This window comes from Leishmania mexicana, chromosome 28 (assembly GCF_000234665.1).
Source record: "Leishmania mexicana MHOM/GT/2001/U1103 complete genome, chromosome 28".
In the NCBI taxonomy this organism is placed as follows: Eukaryota; Euglenozoa; class Kinetoplastea; order Trypanosomatida; family Trypanosomatidae; genus Leishmania; species Leishmania mexicana.
The window spans coordinates 825,262-847,958 of record NC_018332.1 but is presented as its reverse complement, the minus strand read 5'-3'; the positions used below and the strand labels follow the sequence as shown (position 1 = coordinate 847,958).

At 59.0% G+C, this 22,697-nt stretch overlaps 7 protein-coding genes and 1 pseudogene across 7 annotated transcripts, besides 1 other annotated feature; all 8 read right to left on the bottom strand.

Annotated features, from left to right (window-relative positions):
* The window catches only part of LMXM_28_2210, a 3,073-nt pseudogene extending 1,851 nt beyond the window's left edge, over nucleotides 1-1,222 (bottom strand).
* Nucleotides 1-1,222: part of a sequence feature that runs on past the window's edge.
* A 2,405-nt stretch (nucleotides 1,223-3,627) lies between these two features.
* On the bottom strand, nucleotides 3,628-3,801 carry LMXM_28_2205 (putative ribosomal protein S29; the record flags this gene model as incomplete). Its single annotated transcript, XM_003877015.1, has 1 exon — nucleotides 3,628-3,801. The coding sequence occupies one exon, from the start codon at nucleotides 3,799-3,801 to the stop codon at nucleotides 3,628-3,630; it is 174 nt and encodes a 57-aa protein (XP_003877064.1).
* A 1,226-nt stretch (nucleotides 3,802-5,027) lies between these two features.
* LMXM_28_2200 (conserved hypothetical protein) lies at nucleotides 5,028-7,871 on the bottom strand (the record flags this gene model as incomplete). Its single annotated transcript, XM_003877014.1, has 1 exon — nucleotides 5,028-7,871. The coding sequence occupies one exon, from the start codon at nucleotides 7,869-7,871 to the stop codon at nucleotides 5,028-5,030; it is 2,844 nt and encodes a 947-aa protein (XP_003877063.1).
* A 1,073-nt stretch (nucleotides 7,872-8,944) lies between these two features.
* On the bottom strand, nucleotides 8,945-11,668 carry LMXM_28_2190 (conserved hypothetical protein; the record flags this gene model as incomplete). Its single annotated transcript, XM_003877013.1, has 1 exon — nucleotides 8,945-11,668. One exon carries the CDS (start codon nucleotides 11,666-11,668, stop codon nucleotides 8,945-8,947), a length of 2,724 nt encoding a protein of 907 aa, XP_003877062.1.
* Nucleotides 11,669-13,127: 1,459 nt separating this feature from the next.
* On the bottom strand, nucleotides 13,128-13,865 carry LMXM_28_2180 (conserved hypothetical protein; the record flags this gene model as incomplete). Its single annotated transcript, XM_003877012.1, has 1 exon — nucleotides 13,128-13,865. One exon carries the CDS (start codon nucleotides 13,863-13,865, stop codon nucleotides 13,128-13,130), a length of 738 nt encoding a protein of 245 aa, XP_003877061.1.
* A 1,906-nt stretch (nucleotides 13,866-15,771) lies between these two features.
* On the bottom strand, nucleotides 15,772-17,727 carry LMXM_28_2170 (conserved hypothetical protein; the record flags this gene model as incomplete). The annotated part of the gene is made up of 1 exon (XM_003877011.1): nucleotides 15,772-17,727. One exon carries the CDS (start codon nucleotides 17,725-17,727, stop codon nucleotides 15,772-15,774), a length of 1,956 nt encoding a protein of 651 aa, XP_003877060.1.
* Nucleotides 17,728-18,543: 816 nt separating this feature from the next.
* LMXM_28_2160 (conserved hypothetical protein) lies at nucleotides 18,544-19,275 on the bottom strand (the record flags this gene model as incomplete). Its single annotated transcript, XM_003877010.1, has 1 exon — nucleotides 18,544-19,275. One exon carries the CDS (start codon nucleotides 19,273-19,275, stop codon nucleotides 18,544-18,546), a length of 732 nt encoding a protein of 243 aa, XP_003877059.1.
* Nucleotides 19,276-19,749: 474 nt separating this feature from the next.
* LMXM_28_2150 (conserved hypothetical protein) lies at nucleotides 19,750-22,254 on the bottom strand (the record flags this gene model as incomplete). Its single annotated transcript, XM_003877009.1, has 1 exon — nucleotides 19,750-22,254. The coding sequence occupies one exon, from the start codon at nucleotides 22,252-22,254 to the stop codon at nucleotides 19,750-19,752; it is 2,505 nt and encodes an 834-aa protein (XP_003877058.1).
* Nucleotides 22,255-22,697: the final 443 nt, after the last annotated feature.

Genomic DNA, 22,697 nt, shown 5'->3' with positions numbered 1-22,697 from the left:
TCTGCCTCTCTGACTCGATCTCAGCCTTACGGCGCTTGATCTCCTCCTCGCGCTGCTTCTGGATCTCCTCGCGCTTCTTCTGGGCCTCCTCACGCTGCTTGCGCACCATCTCCACGCGCTGCCTCTCCTCCTCCTCGCGTTGGCGCTGCAGCTCCTCCATCTCCCCTTTCCTCTGTCGGCGCGCCGCAGCAAGCTCGCCCTCGGCCTCCTCGGCCTTCTTCTCGGCCTTCTTCTGTGCCTCCTTCTCCTCCGCGACGCGACGCTGGCGGGCCTCCTCCTGCTCCTTCTCGTGCTCCTCCTGCAGCTCCTTCAGCTTCTGCCTCTCTGACTCGATCTCAGCCTTACGGCGCTTGATCTCCTCCTCGCGCTGCTTCTGGATCTCCTCGCGCTTCTTCTGGGCCTCCTCACGCTGCTTGCGCACCATCTCCACGCGCTGCCTCTCCTCCTCCTCGCGTTGGCGCTGCAGCTCCTCCATCTCCCCTTTCCTCTGTCGGCGCGCCGCAGCAAGCTCGCCCTCGGCCTCCTCGGCCTTCTTCTCGGCCTTCTTCTGTGCCTCCTTCTCCTCCGCGACGCGACGCTGGCGGGCCTCCTCCTGCTCCTTCTCGTGCTCCTCCTGCAGCTCCTTCAGCTTCTGCCTCTCTGACTCGATCTCAGCCTTACGGCGCTTGATCTCCTCCTCGCGCTGCTTCTGGATCTCCTCGCGCTTCTTCTGGGCCTCCTCACGCTGCTTGCGCACCATCTCCACGCGCTGCCTCTCCTCCTCCTCGCGTTGGCGCTGCAGCTCCTCCTTCTGCCTCCGTTCCTCCTCTAGGTCCTTCGGAATACGCACATCCTTCTGATCTCGCTTCTTGCGGCTCTCGGCCTCGGCCTCACGAATTCGCTTCGCCCTCTCCTTCGCTGCACGAGCCTCTGCTTCGCGAGCCTTCGCAATTTCGTCAGCAAGCTTTTTGTCTTCCTCTTTGCACTTTTTGGCGGCCTCTACAGGAGCCACACTCCTGTTCTTCCGCAAGAGACGCTTCTTGGTGGTTGGCGCCCCTGACAGCGCATTGCCGTTACCAGCACTCTTGGAGTGATTTTTTTTCGCACCAGATGCCTCCGAGTGGGAGGCGTTCGTTAGCGGGGCAACACTATCAGCAGGTGCGGGGTCCACATGCTGCGCAGCTACATCGGACGGTGCAGCTACATCGGACGGTGCAGCTACATCGGACGGTACAGCGCTCATGGTGAAAAAATAACACCAAAGAAGTATATTGGCGGGTGTCCCGTATGTGGTGTAGATCAAGGGCTAAGGGGTCGCGATGTGGAGGGGAGGGAACGACTCGAGTCGAGAGTTCGCAAAAAGGAAGAGATAAAAAAGGAGACAAGAGAGGGGAGTTGCGGTGAGCGACGGGAGCAGACGAGATCAATAACGGGAGGGGGAGGGGGGAGAGCGTGCTTGCTTGCTTGAAAACGCCACAGGAGCGTGTCTCTTCTACACTGTAACACGACAAACAACAAAAAAAAAGGGAGAGGAGGGCGAGGGGTGTGGTGGGGCGGACGTGGACGTACAAAAACAAAGGAACACAAAAAAAAAGAGGGGTCACAAGAGTATGAGGGGGGCGTGTGTGACAGAGGGGAAGGTAGGAAGGATGAGAGCAATCACGGGCCCAAAAAAAAGGGGGAAAAAGAAAACCGACAACACGAGCTCAGCGGCACAGTACAGCACGCAGATGAAAACAAAGGGAAGAAAGAAAACTCGTTTTGAAGGGAGAGGGAGAAAAGGCTATTGGCTTGCTTGCCGCTTGTGTGGATGTGCGTGGGCACACACGTGCCCAGTCAAGGGTGCCCGCCTTTGCTTGTTCTCCGTACTTTGACTTGGAGAGCGTACGCGCGCACGTGTGCCTTGTGTGCGTGTGTGTGTGTGTATATCTGTGGGTGTGTGGGTGTATGTGTGTATATATATATATATCCGTGCGTGCCGTGTCACAGTGCGCGGCACGTAGGAGCTGATAGCCGCGTTTGCAAGTAACACAGTGATGCGTTCCGTGGATTCGTCGCCCACGACACAAGATATCCGCGAGGGAAGCCAAACGAAAAATAAATAAAGATGACAACGACACAGAAAAAAAGGGAGGAAGAGGAAAGACAGCGCGCGTGAGATACAATCGCTCTGCTGCTCTCGTGAATACGTTGATGCGTCCGTTGATGGTCGATCAGGGGGAGGAAGAGGTGTCCGGAGAGCGGACGTACGTAAATGAATGCAGTGTGACAAATTTGTCGATGTGTATTTGAGAAACTGCAGGGAAGTCTGTAAAGTGGTGTTGCTTCCTTTGGGGGGAGGAGGGTATGTTTCGCTCGTGTGGTTGTTTTTTGTTTCTTGATGTACAATGGGGTTGGGAGACGCAAGACTGCAGCTGCACTCGGACAGCAGCAGCAAGTCACGGCAATGATAACAGTTGTGAGCGTCCGTGGGCAAAGGGGGTGGGGCACGAGAAGCCGCGAGAGGGAGAGAGGGAGAGGTAGACGAGGTCGTGGAGCGTTTATGCAGCAAAGAGGAAGTGAAAAGAACGCGGGAGAGAGAAAAGGGGGGTCGTTAAATCAGAGGACAACAACGGCGGCAGCAGACAACCGCATGCATGGAGTTGTATACTGCGACTCGCTGAAGAGCGTGCATCAACGTTGACAGCGCCCAGAACCCCGCCCCACTGCAAGCAGCCCCCGTGCGTCCGTCATTCACTCCCACCCAAACCCACCCATTTCCTCACGCTATCAGCGCACAGCGACGAGGAGAGCGCATGCCCGTGAGCGGGCATGAGCGTGTCTATAGATCGGGGACACAACGGCACACACGGCGAGGGTTCTCGAAAGTAGAAGAGGTGGCGCACGTCAAACAGCATCGCTGTCAATGAACACCATGCCGGCGCGTTTCCACCCTGTGCCACGCTTTGCGCTGGGCTGTATCGCGCGCTTCCTTTTGCTGCGCCCGCGGCGCTGAGCGACACGCCACTTTCGTTTGTTGTTTTTTTGAAGAGAAACTACTGAAAATGACCTTGCCCTTTTTTTGGAAATCGTCCACGCACGGGCGCCGCAGGCCGTCTGGTCGGGGGTGACGTAGAAGAAGCGAACGAGGACGGACAGTCGGCGCACAGGAAAGGAGAGAGGGAGCGCCGAGAGAGAAGGGAGAAAAGTCGCCCTCAGTCCCCGCAATTTTCCCTATCCCCCACCCCCGGAGCGCCAACAAACCTGTTCATTCACGTGACGTCCAGTCTCGATCACCAAGCACGCACGCACGCACGTGGGGAAACACAAGGCTATGACAGTAACAACAGAAAGGAAAATAATAATACCTGCAGAGGAGCTCGCGGAAGTGGTGAGCTCATCCGTTGTTCGCGTAGATGACTCAGGATGAGCGCCATGGCGAGATGGCGCTCACCGAAAGCGGGAAGGAAAAGGGAGGGAAAGACGCACACGGACACGTGCATGCCTGTGCAAGCATGAAGCAGGTGCATCCGCGTACCTGTTGCCTTTACAGCGTGCACAGTCTAGCCCAATCGCTCTCTCTCCTCCCATCCCGGCCTCGCCATCCCACAGCCGCTGAGTCTCATCTTTGCAGAAGGCTCGGCTCTCTCCCCCTCACTATCCAGGCGCTTAGCGCAGCTTGGTGAAGCCGATGTGCTCGGCGTTTTCACGGAAGCACTGACGGCACACGTTCAGCTCGTACTTGCGGATCAGCGCCTTCTGGTTGGAGCAGATGACGCAGCAGCGGGCACCCTTGCCCATGCCGATCTTCTGACGAGAACGCCACTGGTCGAGATGGCCCATGTTTGACGGGAAAACGCGAGGAAGACGAGAACGGAAAACAACAAAAAACCTTCTTGTGGAGTAGCTCGTTACATCGGTGTGTATGGATGCGGTGATGCACACACATGTGTGTATGCGTAAGACGCAAAGGAGCACGCGAGGAGGTGGAGGGGGACGCAATAAATGAAAAGAAGTGTCTAGCACAGTCAGATTCCATCGCACCTGCAAGGCGCAGGCAGAGACGGCCCCGTGCTAGTGACATCGGTGCTCTCAGAGCAGTGAGCAGCGCGGATGACGAAAAAAGGGGGAAGAGGAAAGTGAGAGCCTGAAGATGATCGTTCCGTCGATTCAAGCGCACCTCCACCCCCCCCCCACACACACACGCACACACACTTACTCCCCGCATCACAGCAGGAGAGAAACGGTGGCGTCGGAAAACAAGGGCACACGGGGTCCACGTGCACAAGGAGGGAAGTACTCATCCGCTGATGTGTCTTTTTCCTTTTTTATGTGGTTAGGATGTGAGGCAGTAGTGTGCTTGTAATGATGGGCCGCGGTATACAACTGTACATATTCTCCCTCAGCGTTGTCGTTCGTGTGCGAGCGCGTCTGCAGGAGAGAGGAGGGGTGTGCGAGATGGCAAGGAGAGAGCTCATACACACACACACACACCGGCTGAAGCGGTCCCCCCTCCTCCTCCCCCTTTCCCGGTTCTCTTCCTGTCGCGCTTTGCTGATCGTTAAAGGAGAACAATACGTTATCGGTTGCGTTACGGCGAAGATGGGCGAAGGAAACGCGATTTTTTCGCCCACACCTGGTCTTCCGGGGATGAGGTCCGGGTTTGGCCCTGCTCCGCTCTCCTCTCTTCGCGACTTCGATGCAACGGGCAAAGAGGAAGGGCGGTGTGGTCGGTGTGGAGTGTGTGCATGATGCGAAAGGTTGGAGTGGAAAAAAAAAAAAAAACAGAGAAGAGCGACTGCCGCTGTCGACTGGCGCGCCCGCACAAGAGGACCAAGAGAAGCTGGGCGACAGCAGCGCAGAGGAGGGAAAGCCGACGGCGACGCCACCCTCGCAGATCGACGCGCGGAGGGGGGGGAGGGAGGGTATGAAAAGAGCACCGGTGGGCAACGGGAAACGAGTTGATTTTCCAGCGTCCCAGATATCGATGCTCAGTTTCTCTTTTCCGCTGCTGCCACCACTGCCCAACTCGTCACAGTCCCCTGCCCCATCCGTCTCTCTTCGCCGCTTTACGCAAAGTCGTCCAGCAGGCTAAGCAGCAGGCTGCGCGTTGCGACGTGCGTCTTGCTTCCCTCGCCCCGCCCGTCAAGGGGGCTGTAGAACTCCCACCAGCGAGACCCTCCGTGGATCGTCTCTATCACGTTCACTCGCAAGCTTGTGTAGAAGTCGCGCAGCCGCGCCTCTGTCAGGTTGCCGGCCGCGGCGCTGGCGCTGTCCAGAGCCTCTAAGTAGTGAGACTTAAGGCCGTAGAGAAAAAGTAGGTTGGCAGAGGGCCACACATACCCCATCCACATGTTGTGGTGCGGCAGCCCCGACTCACGCGCGAGACGCACCGATGAGAATGACACGGACATCAGGCCGTAGTCGCTCTCCAGCTCCCGCTGAGCCAGCGCGATGGTGCGTGCTGCCCTGGTGAGGTCTCGCCTTACCACGCCAAGCATCACAGGGTACAGGTTTGCGTAGCCAAAGTAGGGAGTGTGCATCCAGCTGCTGCACCCAATGCGGTCGCTGTAGCGCATCTCTGCGGCATCCCAATGAACGGCGTTCAGGTGAGCCTCCCAATCAAGAGAAACGCTCTCCGCTTCGTGCAAGAACTCGGTCTCGATCCTACTGATCAGTGTGCTCAGCAGCGCAACCCACGAAAAAGCGTCCACGTGCGCCTCGTGGTGGTGCTCGCCGGCGCAGATGGGCCGCGGATAATCCTCCATCCCGCTCGTCGGCAGTCGATGACCATCTCGCCCACGCCAGCGGTACACCAGCAGGCTCTCCGGCTGGTCCTCCGCCGGCCGAAGCGGCCACTCCTCCAGAGGCTTGCGAGAGCGACACTGTCGGGCCAGCTCGTCCGTGGCGCCTCCGCACTGCGTGTAGTGCCACCACTTGCGCCAGCGCTTCAGTGCGGGCAGAATGGCGCGCAGGAATGCCTCGTCGGCGGCCCTTTCGCGCTCAAAGTACTCCGGGGTGTTGCGTGTCTTTCGGTGATTCGCCGTGGCGAGTCGTGCCGACTTGCGCCTCATCTCCTTCAGCAACTCCTGCAGGCCAAAGAGCAACGTTGGTGGGGAGGCAAAGGTGGGATGCTCGTAGCGCAGCGCTCGTGGGGTGAAGGAGCGCGTCTCAGCGCCGAAGACAGCGCGGTTGGGGACGAAGCCCGTCTCTGGGTCCTGCGCGCCAAGCAGCCATGAGGCAAGAATGTCCTTCACCACCTCCTTGTTCCACCGTGTGAGAAACAAGAGCGGCAGACCTGTCAAAGACGGCTGGCCAAAGGCCTCGTCTGTGCGCGAGCCGACCACAGCAATCGCGCTGACTCGCTGCCGCGACGTTTGCAGCTTCGTGTCACCCCACATCTCCTCGGCCCGCCCTTGCTGGTCCCAGGCGTCGTCCATGTCAGCACCTACATGCAAGTAGTGTCCGCTAGTAAAGGTCAGTGAGCCGAACAACTCTGCCAATGTAATGGTGGCAATGCGCTCGTAGAGGCCCCTGCTGCTGTTGAACACCCGCAGAAATGAGCGGAAGATCTTGGCGGAGTGCAGACCGATCGCCTTGGACCGCCACCGAAGCGCGTTGGTCAGCTGGCACGTGCTGAGCGCCTCGTAGCGTGGAACAAGGTTGCCGATCCTGTTCGTTGTCGACACCCCTGGCGCCTCATCGCCTTGGGCATGGTCAGCAGGGCTCAAGGAGAGCTCGAGGCGGAAGCTTGAGTCGTACGACTTGCGCAAAATCATGACATTGTGCGACGCCCATGACGGCGGTGTCCGAAACGACTGCGGGTCCTTCGCCTGAATGTACGTGAAAGCAGATTCGGGCAGCCGCCGAAGATCCAGCTGTTGCTGCTGAAGCTCGTCAACGTGAACGCCGCCGCCGATGCCTCTGCCACCTGCAGCAGCGCGCTCTGCTAGCGTGGTACCGGGCGCGTCCACCGCCTTGCGCTGGAAGGCCGCCTCGACGTCGGTGTGAAGACCATACACGTGCCATGGGGCAGTATCATGGAGAGGGCTGTGGTCATCATAGACCCGGAGCGTGAAGTCGGTGTGCTCTCTCTCCCCTTCTGGCTGCATGCGGCTCTTCAGTACCGGGCTCCAGTCGCCGTCGTTGTGCTCGGTTGGCGCCTCCAGCTGGATGCTCTCCTGCGTGTCCGCGTGCGACATGTACACCACCATAACCAGTGGCGCGTCGCTTTCAACGCGGGCGTGGATGCGCACGTGCCAGGCATCCGCAAACGGACTCTTGAGCAGCTCAATCTCCAGAGAGGCCTTGTTGCCTCGGTCCTCCACAACCTCCTTGGCGTAGTGCAACCCGTCGTTCACGACCCACTTCACCTGCATGACCTCCGCGTCAATGCCCTCCTTCTGCGTCGTGCGCGGGGCGCTCACCTTGTTATGCAGATACGGCATCGTGTGGCGCAGGGGATGCGCCATGGCCGAGTCATACCACGCAATCCCCACAGTGACGGGCTTTAGAGAGCGGCTCTTGACCGCAAATATGCGGCTCGGCTCGTAGGTGCCCCACATCATCGTGCGGTTGTACTCTCTTGACGGGTAGAGCGGCGGCTCGTTGAAGTAGCGAGTGTAGCCGTCCTCCATGGCCCGCACAGTTCTGTCCGACCACAAGTACTTCTCCTGCAGACGGCAGCGCAGGTTTTGAAGCACAAAGAAGGGCGTGTAGTAGGCCACGATGAAAATGGGAATGCCGAGGAACACAAGGATAAAGAGGAGGTAGCTAAGAACACCGCGCTGCGTGTCCTTGGCCTGACGCTTCTTGGCGCGCTGATACCGCTCCTGTGCCGTCTCCGCCGGCATGCTCAGCTCGGTGGCGGCCGCCTCCGCATCTTTCCTCAGCAAGGGGCGACGGTCACGCATGGCGCGGCAGGGACCAGCGCCCTCCTTGTAGTGAACGAGTTGAGCCGTAAAAAAGTGAAGCAGTGCGCGCAGAGCAGAAGAGAAAAACGGGGTAAGGATGGTACCTGCGGTAGTGTTGGTGGAGTAGCAGTAGTACCAGTGATAGCACTGCGAGCAGAATGAATTGCGGAGGCGAGAGAGGTGCGTGGCCTCGGCGATGCTGATCAGCACTCCCCTCAATGATGCACTCTTTGGTCCCCTCGAACCTATGGTTTCGTTGCCTCCTGCCTGCCCTTGCTTCCGTCACCGGTTCCGCGAAATGCAGAGAAGAGAGAAAGGCATTCAAAAAGACTGTCGCGTGGGCGTATACGCGCATCGATGTGCGTGCGTGCGCGTGTGTGCAGAACAGAAAAGGATGCAGCCATTTGAATTCATGCCATCCGTGTGCAGCGAGGGGCGTCAGTCAAAGATGAGAGGAGTAGATGGAGAAAGTTCACAAGAGAGAGTGTGTGCGCAAGCTCGGAAGTCACGCGTGTCAGGGAAAGGTGGGCGCCACAAAGAGAGAAGTGTGTGGCAACAACGTCTCAAGGAACACGACTCTGAAAGAAGAAAGCCGCTGCACGCCCGTATTGCAGTCCCGTCCCTCCAGCAGGCACCCCTGCAGAAGGTCTTACTATGAACTCCAGGAAAAGACCAGACGCGCATGGCTGCGCGTGTCTGCATCTGTGTATACTTGTGTGTGTGTGTGTGTGTGTCATTGTGAGCGTTGGTCGAGATAGTCACGCGAGACAGCAAAGTCGCCCAGCGCGCACGAGTGCCGGCGCGTTGCGTCTCCCGCGGAGGGAAGAAGACACCTGAGACTGTCCGCAAAGCTCCTACGCATGGGCATGGATGTGGTGACAGTCGTATCGGAGAGCCCGCACATGCACACATACGAGTGTTAGCTACCTGTGCTCAAAAGGCAACTCAGTCACACCTGAGTATCCACTGGAACGGGTAGCAAGTCATGCTACCCCTCACAGATGTAGAGTACTTGTCCCCTTCACCTGCCCCCCATCCTAGACGACTCAAGATCGAGTCCCTCATTCGTTTGTTCACGGCACTTCGCGAGGTGTGCCGAACAACGAGGAGGCGTCACCGCTGGCAATAGGCGAGGGTAGATGTTGGAGTTGAAAGGACGCCTCCTCCTTGATACGACGCCAAATCGGAGGGGTGCTCGACGTCTCCGCCTGTCGCGAGATGTCCACCCTGCTACCGTCTCCAAGGACGTGCCCCGACAGTACCGCCGAGACAGGAGAGGGCGGGGTGTGAAGCTGCCGTGCAGTCCTCAGCGCGGCGGCCTCACCAGGCGAAGCGCGGTTGAGGTGCAATGAGAGCCGCACTGGCTGCCGAGGGGACGGTGTCTGCACCTCTGCAGTGCCACCAACGTCGCTCAGCCGCGAAGACTCTGACTGAAGGCGCCGGACCGATGACAGTGCCGAGTGAGCGCCGCCGAAGGTGGCAGAGTGGAAGGAGAAAACGTCGGCGGCTGCCTCACCGTAAATCTGCTGTGATAAATGGGTGCTGTGACGACTCGTCTCGCGCCCTAGACGGGGAGTGGCGACGGAGGTGCCAGAGGGAGAAGGGGTAGAGTCTCGCGGCACGGCGGCAGTCGCGATGGCAGGCCACGGCTCTGCAGAGGGAAGAGAGGCAGCAGCGGTGTGCGTGTGGTTGTGCGGCGACACCAAGCTGTCCCCGGCGTTGCCGGGACGCACTGGAGAACGCCTTTTGGACGTGAACGACGCAGAGGAATGCGTTGCTGTCGAGGAGCCGGGCCAAAACGGTGCCGTGCCTCGCGATCGCGACGGCATGGACACCGTCGTCGAGCGCCGCCGCGGAGAGAGACTGTGTGCGGGGGCAGTCGAGGCGCTAGTGGTGGTGAGGGCATTTGGATGCGCAGGAGGGGGCGCAGGAGAGAGCAGTTGAGAGTGAGGTCGCGGCGGTGACCGCAGGGCCTCTAAAGCGCGGCGTTGCAGCGTGACCTTTCTATCCCTATACGCAGACCTAATCTCAGACGCCGCGGGAGACGGAACGTTAGGCGCGGTGGCGCGCGACTGTTTCGCGGGTGAGGAGGGCCGGCTAAACGAGAGGCTCTTCTGAAAGTAGCGCGGCGTGGTGTCGTGGTTCGCGTGCGCCGGGTCATCAACCTCCGTGGTGCGGCCAGCCGAGGAGGGAAGGGCCGCATGCTGCGCCTCCTTGGGCCCTAACGGGCTACTTACCCGAGGAGGGGTCCGCTGCCCAGCGAGAAGCACGCGCGATGTCGCCGCCGAAGACTTTCGTGGAGGCCGAGCGCTTCTCCTCTCAGACAGCTTCGCCACATCGCGACTCGCTACGTAGCGCTCTGGTGTGACAAAGGTATCCTGGACGGGCACCAAGGCCGGCATGAGGGTCGTGGAAACTGTTGTGTTCTGACGGAAAGAGGTCTGTGTCGTCGCATCTATTCCCGGCCTCCGCGCCGCCTGCCGCTCCACGTAAAAGAGCAGCCGAGCACACTCAGCCTCGAGCAGCTTTACGCGCTCCTCGTACTGCTGCGTCGACTGGAAGTGCCGCTCCACCTCTTGCGCCAGCTGTCGCGCCATGCCCTCCTGCTGTCGGGCGGCCTGTTGCTTGAGAGTCCAGAGATCCTCGAAAAAACTGCGGAGCAGCGCGTTCATTTCTGGACTGGCTGCTGACGGCAGCAGAGGTACTTGCTCGGTCGTCGAGAAGCAGTCGCCCGCGTCGCAGCGTCGCTGTAACAGCGACAGCGGAGCCTTGAGACCCTCCGCAGCGGCGCCAATGAGTGCGTGTACCTCCGCTGTACCCTTCATACAAGCCTTCAGCACGTCGCACACCCACTCCAGCTCCAAGCTAAGTTGCGCGAATGACGACGGCATCATCATTGAGTAAGCGAGTGGAGAGGCTCCCGCACCTTGGTGGCGAAGAGACGAGGCGGCGTCGGCAGAGCCGGCAAGGTGGCCGTTGTGCCCACCACCACGGTGACCAGGAGTGAACCCACTGGCGTTCTGCACTGCGCTGGCAGGCGCCCCACAGGGAGCCATCAGCACCGACGAGAGTTGAAAAACGTCACCACCAGCCGGCGATGTGGTGCCAGCGTCGCAGGCAGCACTGGCCTGAGCAGCAGCGTCGAAAGCAGCGCGCGTCGCATCTTCTACGGCGTCGTGCAGCTCTTCTAGAAGCGAGGAAGCCTGTTCGAGAGTCAGCCGAATGCGCGCCTTCTCGAGCTTTGCGGAAGCTGTATGGGCGTGCAGGGAGCCTGAGACGGTCATCATCAAACGGTGCAGGTCCCCCATGTGCACTTCTCCCTCCGACTCCTTGTCCTTTGGACGAGTAGAAGCGTTGGTGGAGGGTTGGTCACTCCTGGATGCAGACGCCGCGCTGCCGCCCGCACCGGCCAGAACCTCCTGCATCGCCTCCAATCCGCGCTTCAGGAACCGACGCTCCTCAATCTGCGAGCGCAAGAGAAAGCTTACGCGTGCCGTCTCGGCCACCTGCTCCTCCCGCTTCGATCCAACAAGCCGATCTGCGAGCAGTCGGCAACGCTCTTCCAGAGCACGCACTTGCTCCTTGCTCGACATTGCCGCCTCCCTCACCATCCGCTCTGCCACCGCACGCAAGTCATTTAGCTGCCGCTGCATGTGCGCTTTGCGCTGCTTCAACCGCAGCATCTCTGATCGAAGGGCGTCATTCTCATTTTGGAGGGTTTGCAGTACCGAGACTCCAGAGTTCACCGACTGGGTTCCAGTGCGAGCTGTGGCGGCGATCTGCTTCTCGTGCTCCATCCCTGGAGAGGACCAGAAGAGGCTCGGATCTCTCGCAGTGCGCACCTCGCAAAGAGGTCACAAGAGGAGAATTGTCGTCACGCCGCGCCGTTGCTTCTGAAATATTCGGCCAGCTCCCGCTCTCCACTGGCTGCCGCGAGGCAACTCTCAGAAAGAACCGGACAAAGAAAAGCAAACACCAGGAGGAGGAATCGCAAGACGAAAGGAAAGAGGAGGGAGGTGGGCACAGTACGCATGTGCACCAGCGATAAGGCGGGGACAGAACGGGGAAGGGTGAGGGTCCGGCAGGAGTGGAGTGTGGGTGGGTGTCGGATGCGTGTATGTCAAGATGCTCCTCCTTTCCCCCTGCACCATCAAATGGCATGAAGTGATGCCTCCTTCCCCTCTGCCTGTGTCTATATTTCTAGCTCTTGAAAAAAGAGCGAGGAGAGTATGCAGTTCTACTGTAAAGGATTTTGGGTGCAGGTTGGTCCGTGCGTCTCGCGGGACCAATGGGCTCTGGGAAGGGCAGTCCGTAGCACTTCTCGGAAAAGGGGTTGTTGCACAGGCACAGACACACATAGACGTGAACACAATGTATCCGGGATGTGCTTGGTTTCTAGTACTTCTTTGTGCGAAACCGCCCTAGACAAGGAGTCTGATGAGCGTGCTTCGTCTTGCCCTTTCGCCACTTCTGTTCACCTGACTCGTTGCCTCTTGGGGGAGGGGAAGGGTGGGGGCGCCTTTCTCGTGTGTGTGGGTGTGTGTCAGTGCCTTGAAATCATCTGTAGCAAGGGCTGAGCGAAGGGAGAAGAGATCCGTGTTGCCTGGCCACGCCATTCGAGAAGCAGAACACGAGAAGGAAACGAAAAACGTAGAGACGAGAGGGGTGAAGTAAAGCATACTCCGCTGCCGCCCGCGACGAATCAACGCCATCCTTGCCGTGTGATGCGCCCCTTCTGCGGAGGGGGGAGAGGGACGCCTTCCGTGCATGTATACGCAACTCTGTGGTGCTCAAAGAGGAAGTGCCACAGAGGAGGCCAGCCTCTGCAAACAAGCACACACGCGCTCACACGAAGGGAGTATTAGACGCCTGCATACCCTCACCGAGCAGCATCGAAACTCTGCCACCGCGCCCCTGCACTACCGTCTTGCCGAGACACGTGGCTCACCTTCGGCTCACGCGCTGCGTGATGCTGCGAAGCGCGCGTAACGTTTGTTGTTTTCTCTTGCTACACCGGTGTTACCGTGCGTACACGAGCGCACACCTCAAAGGGCCAAGTAAGGAGCCGCCAACGACAACGGTGCATGCCTCCAGCATAGAGACACACAGTGCAAGGACGCACGCGCACCCATCCATCATCAGCACCACCACCGCGGCACAACTGTGAGAAGAGAGTAGTGTGAACAAAAGGAAAAAGTGCAGACTCTTCGAGACAGAGACACACCGAGAAGGACCCCATGGCATGCGAGGGTGAGGCTACTCAGGGGCGGTCCCACCGTTCTTGTAGCGCTGCACCCACAGTTCTCCCATCTCATCAAAAGATGCCATCGACTGCCGCTGCGCAGCCTTGTTATCCTTTACCTCTGCAAACATGATGCGGCCCAGCCACGGCTTGTTCTCCGGCATCAACTGGTTGTCGACGCCACGCAGGACGAAGTCGAGCGCCTGCTCGGAGATAACCTCCCCCTTGGAGGCGGCGAATTCTTCGCGGAAGCGTGCCGCCCATCCCTCCTCCTCGAGACGCTGCAGGGAGTAAAGCATCGCATGATACGCCTCAATGCTCATCGCAAAGTTGCTGCGCCGCATCGCGTAAAAGACTGCGAGAGCCTCGGCGTAGCTGCTCGTGCGCGCAAAGAGATGCTGAATGGTGCGCATCGAGAACTGGCGGCCCTGCTGGGCAGCGACCTGCATAAGTCTCACCAAAAGGTCCGCGCCGTGCCTTGACGACAGCGGCACACAAAGAAGCAGTAGGCGGTCAAGCGCGTCACCCAGCCCGCGGCTGATGTCCTCCTCGCGAGGTGTTGCCGGGTCGAGCTTGTACTTGTCTAAGAGCTCCGCCACCGCTGCGCACCGCTCCTCTGCCGCTTTGGCCTCTGTTGCGGCCTCCTCGCTAGTTAACGTGGAGTCCGGCGAGGACTGCACATGCTCCTCTGCCGCTGCAGTGCGGCTCCATAGTTCATAAATGGCTCTGCGTGCATCGGCAGCACGCTCCATCACAGGCGCACCGCTGTTTGAGCGCTCCTCGCCCGTTTCCGAGGGCGCGGATGGGGTTCCCGACTGTGAGGCATCTTCTGAAGGCGGAATGGTGCATTGCCAGCGCCGAATACTGGAGAAGGCACCGTGGGCGGCCGACACTGGTGACACACACAACACACACACCGACGGCAGCGGCGGCACTCGAGGCAGGAACCTCGCCCTGCGCTGCAGAGGACAGCGCAGGAGAGAAAGAGATGCCTTGCTACCGTGCATGATTGGCTGAAGTACGTGAGGAGTTACTGAGTCGTTGAGTACCAGTCGCACGTGTGGACAGCACGACCACAAAGCAGCAACACAAAAGGACCGCACACACGCACAGAAAGGGAAACGTAAAGGAACAAGGTCACAGAGAGAGAGAGTCAGTTGCTAGAGCCGCTACGCGGTGCCGTGCAACTGTGACAGTGACGCCTAGCGAATAAGTCCCGTTCGCCTTTGTGTACTCGAAACATTGGGAAGGGCAACGGTGCCCCGAGGTGAGGAAAGGAATCCAGCCACGGACCCGAAAAGGCGAGGTTTCATGAACCGCGTGTGTCTTTGCACCACCAGGGCAAGTCCCCCTCCCCATCCCCCTCTCTCGCGTCCCACCTTGGCTATCGTCAGAGCCACTCTCTGGTGCGGCGTGTAGCCGGAGTCAGGAGGCGTGCCTTAGCCAGCGGAGTGCCACGACGAATGAGGTGGCGCCCGCCGCTCGCTCCGCTTTCCATTGATGTGCTCTCGTGATTCGACACCTTTTAGCTGTTGGTATTTACTGTTTCGCTTGCTTGCTCGTTTTGACTGCAGTCCCAGACACACACACACACACACGCACAGCTTTTACGTTTAACGTTACAGAGACCAACAATAGACAGCGAAAAACGGAGGAACAAACAAAAACGGGGGCAAAGGAAAGGGGTAAGGAAGCTGTGCACAAGTGTTGTCGCCGGCGCTACATTGTCAGCGTGTATGCGCCTATGAGGCCACCCCCCCCCCCTCCCCTCCCCAGCGCCCCTTCATGCCCTTCTCCGTTCCTTCGTTCTCCACACACAAAGCCCAGAGTGGACCGCTTGGGCGCACGCACACGCACATAAGTGCGCAGAACTTGAACAGCAGAGAGAACACCAATGTGTGCCTTCCGTTCGTTCTGCTGCGCGAACGGCACAGCGCACAGTGCACCACCATCGCACACAAAAAAACGCACAAGCACCTGCCAATTCGGAACCAAAAATGAAGCAACGCCCTCCATGGACTTCGTCGAGCATCATCCGCAGGCGACTGAAGACTGTTGCCTTCTCAGGTGGCTCTCTCCTCATTTCGCCCCTGTTTTTGAATCAGTCTTGCTCATGTCGCTCTGCTAGGTTGCCGATTACACTAAGCACATGCCCCTATGTGGTACGCGAGCTCAGACTCTGCGACCACAAAAAGCCGCACAAAGAAGAGGCACCAAAGACAGAATCCAGAGAGAAGCGGAGGAAGCGTCCAGCATGAGCTGAAGAGGGGCGGAAGTCCCCCTCGCCTCCCCCACTATGTACCACCAAAAATAAAGCACACCCAAAATAAGCGTAACAACCCTTGACTTACACACGCACACACACACGGACGTCGCCGAGGGCGCCTTTTGTTTTCGGATTCTGTGATGAATGTTCTTGATAGCGAGCCAGTGACAGAGGGGGAGGTGCCGCTGCCGTGGGAGACGTCATAACTCCTCTACCGTCGTCGCGGTGATGGGGTACAGGGGAGGGGGCGGCGAAGAAGCAGAATGCTGGGCATCAAGGACATCGAGGGAGGAAGGCCACTGTTCGTCTCATGTTTTAACTTTCTTTTGCACGGCCGCTCCAGCCTATGCCCGTCGCCGTTGCACGCAAGCGCCCACGCACTCCACTGTGCACTAAAACATGCTGAGATCTGCGTTCCTGTTCGCCAGCCACGGAATGGACTCAATGATACCGCTAATGGCCGAGTAGAAAAAGGGGAGAAGGATAATGCGGATGGGGAAGGCCAACGTGTACACGCTGTACATGGTGACACTCGCAACGCAGGCACGCTCCCAGAAGGCCTTGCTGCGAGAGCCGCTGCCGAGCACCTTTCTTGCGCGCATGGCGGCGCTTTCGCCCACTGACCGGGGAGCCATGAAGCCGTTGCTGCCAGAGGCGCCGGCAGCTTTGCTGCTAAGAGCATTCAACCGAGCCACTGACGAAGTTACCTTGACGCCCTCGTCGGAAGGCTTGGCGGCGGCTACTGGAGCAGCGAGGCCAGCAGGAGCTGCGGCGGTCTTCGTGGCCGACGCCGGTGTGCTTGTCGCCTCCTGCATCGGCTTCGCGGATCTCTCTTCCTCCTCGCGCAGCGCCTCCAGCATCATGGGAATCTGCGGGGCACGGCGGAGAATCTCCGGTTGTGCGCTTGCCGCAGCGTCGAGGTACTCCTTCGCTGCTGCGTACGACTTAGCCACCCCGTGCTCACCCTTGATGTGCATGCAGCCGCGCACAAAGTACGCGGAGCCACAGCCGCGATCCATTGCCTTCTGCAGCCACGCGTGGTACTTTGGGATGCTCTGCTGTGCCTCAACCTCCTCCTCGGAGAGCATCGATGACGCGGTAGCGCCGCGAAGCCACAGCTGCGCCAGGCTCAGCATGCCATTAACGTGACCAAGCTGGGCTGCGCGCTGGTAGAAATATATGGCCGCCGGAAAGAGAGGCAGGAAGTGACGCGCTCCCTGGTCGTACAGCTCACCGACCTTCTGGTTCACGGCAGCGCTCGGCGCGCTATCGTCGAGTGCGCGCTTCATCAGCAGGAAGGCGCCGCGAGGAGACTGCAGCTGGCTATAAATATTGTACAACAGCAGCGTGCTCTGCTCGTGCTTGTGATGAATGGCAGCGAGGCGCAGGAAGTGCAGGCAGCCCTTGATGTCCTGATCCTCGAAGAACTTTAGACCGCATGTCATGAGCTCCGTCGCGTTCAGCTCGCGCTCCTTGTCCGACTGGTACTCCTCCTCCTCGTTCTCACCTGTCTCACCAATGTTGACGCGTGCCTTCTGAAGGTCGAGCTGTGTACACTTCAGAAAGTTCTCCAGTGTGCTCGGTTGCGACCGAATCGCACGGCACTGGCTGTGGAGCTGAGCCATCTTGTTCAGGATGTTCTTCTGCTCGCTCGCCGTGTTGGTGGCTTCAGTGTCCGTTGAGCTGTTCAGCGTGGCCTCAACCTCGGCCAGCTTCTTCTTGATCTCCTCCTCCTCGACGCGGTAGTTCTCGAGCTCAGCCTTTATAAAAGCGGCGGTGCTATCGTCCTCGCCGTCGCTGTCGTCCGCCTCCTTGCCCGTGACCTCCTTCGCCACCTCGTCCAGCAGCTTATCAAGGTCGTCCTCTCCGTCCGCCCCCGCGTCCCCAGCCTTGCCGTTCTTGTCTGCCTCCCCTTGGCCAGACACCTGCTTCGCTGCATCCTCACTTTCACTATCCTCGATGGAGGGAAGAACGGGCAGCTGAGTGCGGAACATACGGTCGATCTCGGCTATCGGCGTCAACAGCTCGTCGTCAGCGCGCATCACCAGATCGAGGAGACAGCTCCACGGCGCCCCGGACTTCTTTTCCAACTCCGCCACGAGGACGTTGTCGTCCTCGATGCGCCACTCCACCTCATCGCTCACGGCGGCGTACAGGCGCCACTGCAGAATCCGCGTCTCTTTGTGACTGATGCAGAGGATGGAGCCATCCTTGATCTCTACCGTCAGTTCGCGCGGTCGCACGCCGTCGGGGAGGACACAGGGAATGCGAGCTTCGAGGCTCGTCTCATCATCCTCGCCCTGCGTCCACCGCGCCTTCCCGATGCTCTCCGTTACTGGCACGGACATTTCGTCACAAGACTCGTGCACGGGTGCAGGGGTGCTTTGTAATGCGAGCTGAGCGAGAGAGAAAGAGAGAGGAAGCACGACAAGATAGGTTACACAGGCGTTGCTTTACAAGGACCAACAAAAGAAGATGCAGGGGGTTTAAGGCACGAAAAACGAAAGAAAAAAGGGGATGTGCGATGGTCGGCTGGCTGGCACGAAGGTGTTGAGAAGGTGGGTGTGCGCACTGGCTTCGTGCACTTGCTGTCCAGAGTGTTTGCGGTGGCCGCCTTTTTATTGGTGCTACTGAGCTTCCCTTTTTTTTGCAGAGGATACATGCACACGTGCATAAATAAACCACCATGCAGTACAAGCGGTTGGGCGGAGTGTAGGATGAAAGGGAAGGTGTACATGCAGTGAGACAGCAACATAAAGACCTGCGTGTTTACGGTGAAATGGATCAGTGCTTCGCACTCGCAGCCAAGCTGCACAGCATGTGTGGTGCTTTTATGATTACCTTTCGCTTCCCCACGTTGCCACTATTGTGTCGCATGACTGAGAAACGGAAACGCGGCAACGGAGAGCGAATTCGCCCATAAAGGAGATTATGCTGTTCCTTTTTCGTCTGTTGTAGGCACCCCGTCCGACGGTGAAAGACCGCCGTCTCCTAGACACCCCCGATGTCTTACTTCGTTGTGATGACGCAGCCCGTTTCCCACGACAACACTGGCTCGGAACGCTCCCCGGTACAACCAAGTCCGCAGTGTGTACTCTCTTGCCTGCTCTGTGAAAAGGCGAAAAAAAAAAATACAACAACAGCAAGGAAGAGCGTCACGGCGCTCACTCATGCTGCATGGTCACGCGTGGACGAGCCATCACAAGGACCTGGGTCCGATAGTACGAGGCACTGATAGTCTTCACACCCACAATCTCCACATCTGCTTCTTTAAGGGCGGCGCGGAATTCGTCCTCGTACGTCACCTCGCCAAAGTCGATTGTGGTGATTGCCCTCAGCACGCGCTTCACCAGCGGTGTGACGTACTGACCAATAAACGTGCGCTTTTCGAAGGTTTGTGTGAAGAAGATGCTGCATCCTCCCGGCACCCGGGGCACTGGACTACGGAGCATCTGCACGCAGTGCCGCAGCGCACGGACCTGTGACGGAATTATCATGAAGCTTCCCGAAAAGTAAAGGATGTCGAACTTCTTTGTATGCGACTTGTTATAGTCGTGGATGTCCGCGTGTTCTATCCTCACCAGGTCCTGGAACTGACCACCACATGCTGCGGTATTCACTTGAGCGCTGCGCACGTAGCCAAGGTCGTAGTCTACTCCCGTTACCGTCATTTTCTTGCTCACGATAATATCACGGTTAGCGATGAGGCTTGCAGCGGTCCCAACGCCGATGTCCAGCATGGCGCTATTCATCGGGCACTCCAGTAGCACCTCCCGGTACCACCGTGAGGTTATCGGTACGATGCAAGTGTCGTACACCAGCGACCGGAGCGACTTCACTTGATCGGAGACGAGCGCAAGCATGTTTGCCTTGGGTCGGTACTGGTGCGGCAGCATGGACAAGGGAAAAAAGAGGAGGAAGTGAAGGGACATGGATACAGCACCGCAGAGCAGCGCCGTGCGCTCACTAAGAGAAGGCGTACGGCGAGCTGCGTGCGGAGGATACAGTCGTTTCCACCAACATGAGGTGAGGAGGAGTGCGCACTGCCAAGAGAGGGAGAGAGTCTGGCAACGGGGAAGGGGGTGGATGCCGCGTGTGCTACACTTTTGCTGATGTCGCCGAGGAAAGAGAGAGGGCGAGCACTTCTCCTCTCCTTCTGCTGCTTTGGAGTCCTAAGCCGCCCCTGCGTGTGCTTCTTCACTGGGATGTGCGTCTCCTCCTCTCTTTGCGACTTGTTGTCGCAGTAAAACCGGAAAATGATGCGAGCCGCGCTTGTCATGAAAAAAAAAATCGAGGAAGAGCGCGAGACAGTCGTCACCGCACCCCCGCCTGCATACGCGTAGGCGTTTCGTCTCGGCGCACCCGCTCCTTCACGACTCCTCACGCAGGCGCTTGCGGGCCAGTCGCGTCCACTCCGCCAGCTGCCCGTCCAGTACACAATTGCTCAAAAAATGATTGAAGCGCATGTCTTCGGCAGAGAGAGGGCCAGGCCGTGCTGCCTTATCGTCGTCGGACTGCAGCATCGATTGCGCCGCACGCGAGAGCCCCGCGTTCTTGCGAAAGAAGAGGATATGCAAATGTTGGGCGCGTTTGCAGAGCGCAGACGACAGCGAGCTTTGCTGCACTGCCGTCAGTAGCCACAGTGAGACATCGTCCTTCAAACTTGTCTCCATGAAACTCATCTCCGACACCACGCTCACTGGAGGCCCCTGCGAGCCTCCATTCAGAACAAGGCGCTCGGCAACTCCGGTGTCTGAAGGGAGCAGTACCGCCTGTGCCAGAGAACCATGGCACACGGTCATATAGGGTTCGTGCGTCGTATTCGAGTGGCCGAGAGAATCAAAAGCGGTGAGCGGGCTAGGGTGCGGCACCCGCTCCATCAGCGCCTGCATCGCTGTGCGGAAGTCGGTTCGTGACAGGGTGCCGCTCGCGTGCTCCGCATCCGCCTCGGTCAGCACAGCGGAGCGCGCCACATGCGAGAATTGAGGCTGCGTGCGGAGAGGGAAAGCAAGGTGACGCCAGCTGCCGTTGCGCAGGATGCATGCCCATGCAGAGGTCACCGGCTTCCCCTCGCACTCGCCACCCAAAACTACCAGTGCGTCTCTGGACCGTCCAGCCGTGACTCTCGCAGACCAAACGCCGTCGTCCCACTCACCTTCGTCTTCGCTGCTAGAGCCTTGCTGCGCTACAGATGGCGGCGGCGAAGCACCCTGCCTCGACTGTGCAAAAGGGGGCAATTGGCGTGCTAAAGTCGCTGCCGCACGTCGCACAAACGTGGTGTCATCGGAGTCGGTGAAAGTGGCGTGCGCGCCGCCGCTTCTGTCTCGCAGAGGGGTGTCGGGCAACGTCAGCACCGCTGCTGTGAAGAAGGCGCGACGCGGCATGTCGACGCCGAACGGGATGAACACCTCTCGCCAGACCCGGGTTCTCAGATCCAGTACGTGAAGGTCGTTCAGGTACGTTCGACCAGCCCCAATGCCGCCAAGCATGAGCAGACACGCATCTTCTTTCACCATCGCGACGGAGTGTCCGAAGCGCGGAGGCGGCTTCGCGCCGTACGTGGAAATAGGATTGCTACTCCACACCCATGTGTCGAGATTCAGCTGGAACAGCTCCACCTCAAGGTAGGAGAGCGGATCGCGGCCGTTGTCAGTGCCGCCAATGTACGCAAATGAGCGGAGGGCAAACTCCTCACCATTGGCGTCAGGCCACGGCGTCAGTGTGGCGAACGCCCTGGGAGACAGAACCGACATGGACGGGCCATCGAGTGGAAAGTAAATGGTATGCTGGCGTGGCTGAGGAGCGGAGTGGGAGAGCAGGGAAAGGCACAGCGCGGGGTGGGAAAGAATGTGCGACCCATCAATCGCCACACGGTCAAGGTTTGGTCCTCTGAAAGCGATGCTGTCACCCTCGCGCAAAGGTCCGCGAACACCGTTGCTGCCGTGAAGACTGCCCGCTCCACTCCTATTCGACATATCCACCAGATGCGACGCCCCGCCGATGACGAGAGACACGTGGAGATCCACGTCGCTGCCTGCGAGGAGTACTGGTATGCTATCAAGAGCCTTTTTTCCGCAGCGACCTGCTGTGGTAGCAAGGCGACTCACCTCTGTCTCGTGACGCCCTTGTCTGTGGTCAGAGAGAAAGTACTGCAGCACTGGCGCGTCAAGAGACTTCAGGGGTACGGCACAGTGTCCAATTCGAGGAGGTGCCCGCAGCGTCGAGGTGTGACCAAGACGCAACGCCGGGTGTAGTGCGCCCCACTGCAAGCGCGACAGCAACGACGGATCATCTACGAGACGCACACAGTGGATGTTGCCGGAAGCCTCGTTCTGCGGTGCCGAGGCGACTGTCGCTGGCGACAAGCACCAACGCCACAAGCTGAACTGGTTCGATACAGCTAAGGGGGAAGCACATGGGGCGCCGCCGTGCTGGAGAGTGTACACCCCCTGTGGCAAACCGGGGGAGGCTAGAGTGACACTGCTGGATCCGTACCACGCGGGCATGTCCTCGTACAACGTGGTATGCAGCAAGCAGCGTAAAGACGACTCCTTGTGCGACTCCCTCCGAGCGCGCCTTGAGCGGCGAGAGGAGTAAGCACCGCTTAGTCGCGTCCGGGGCACTTCATCATCCGGTGCGCACCCACCTCCACCATCCTCGCCAGATGCCGTCGACGGTGACAAAGAAACTGAGGAAGACCGGATTCCTTCCTCGCTCGCCCGAAGTGGGTAGTAGAAGATGGGGCGGTCATTTGTTTTGTCGTCGTAGTCGCGCTCCTCCTCGCTGTCGCATGGGTCGTCGCGCTGGCGATAGAAGCGGCGACGTTGCTCGCCAGAGGGAAATCCGTTGTAGCCGAACTCGTACCAGCTTTGCATTCCTGTGGACTGTGATATCTGTTTGGTGTACAGTGCGCGGAGAAGCGCGAGGCGGACGAGAACCAAGGGAAAACGTCAGAGTGAAAGGGAGAAGAAAAGTGTGACAGAGATGAGTGCGAAGAGCAGGGAGAAATACAAAGATGCGGCGAAAGACTGAGGGAGACGTTCATCCTGCTGCATCTCGTATAAGAAATAATCCCCATCAGCGATTCACAGTGCAAGGATAGCATCGACTGCCACCTTCATGGTCAGGGAATGCGCCCCCGCGCACAAATCCAGCGCTGATCATGAAGGGAGCGCGAAGAGGAAACCTTCAGTGCCCTCATCCTTGCACGCAGCTGTCACGCGGACCTTAACGCTAGCGATGTTCCCCGCGGGCGATAATCCGAATTGGATACGGGGAGAAGGTAAAAGGGTACTGTGAGAAAAAGAAGCCGCGTGTC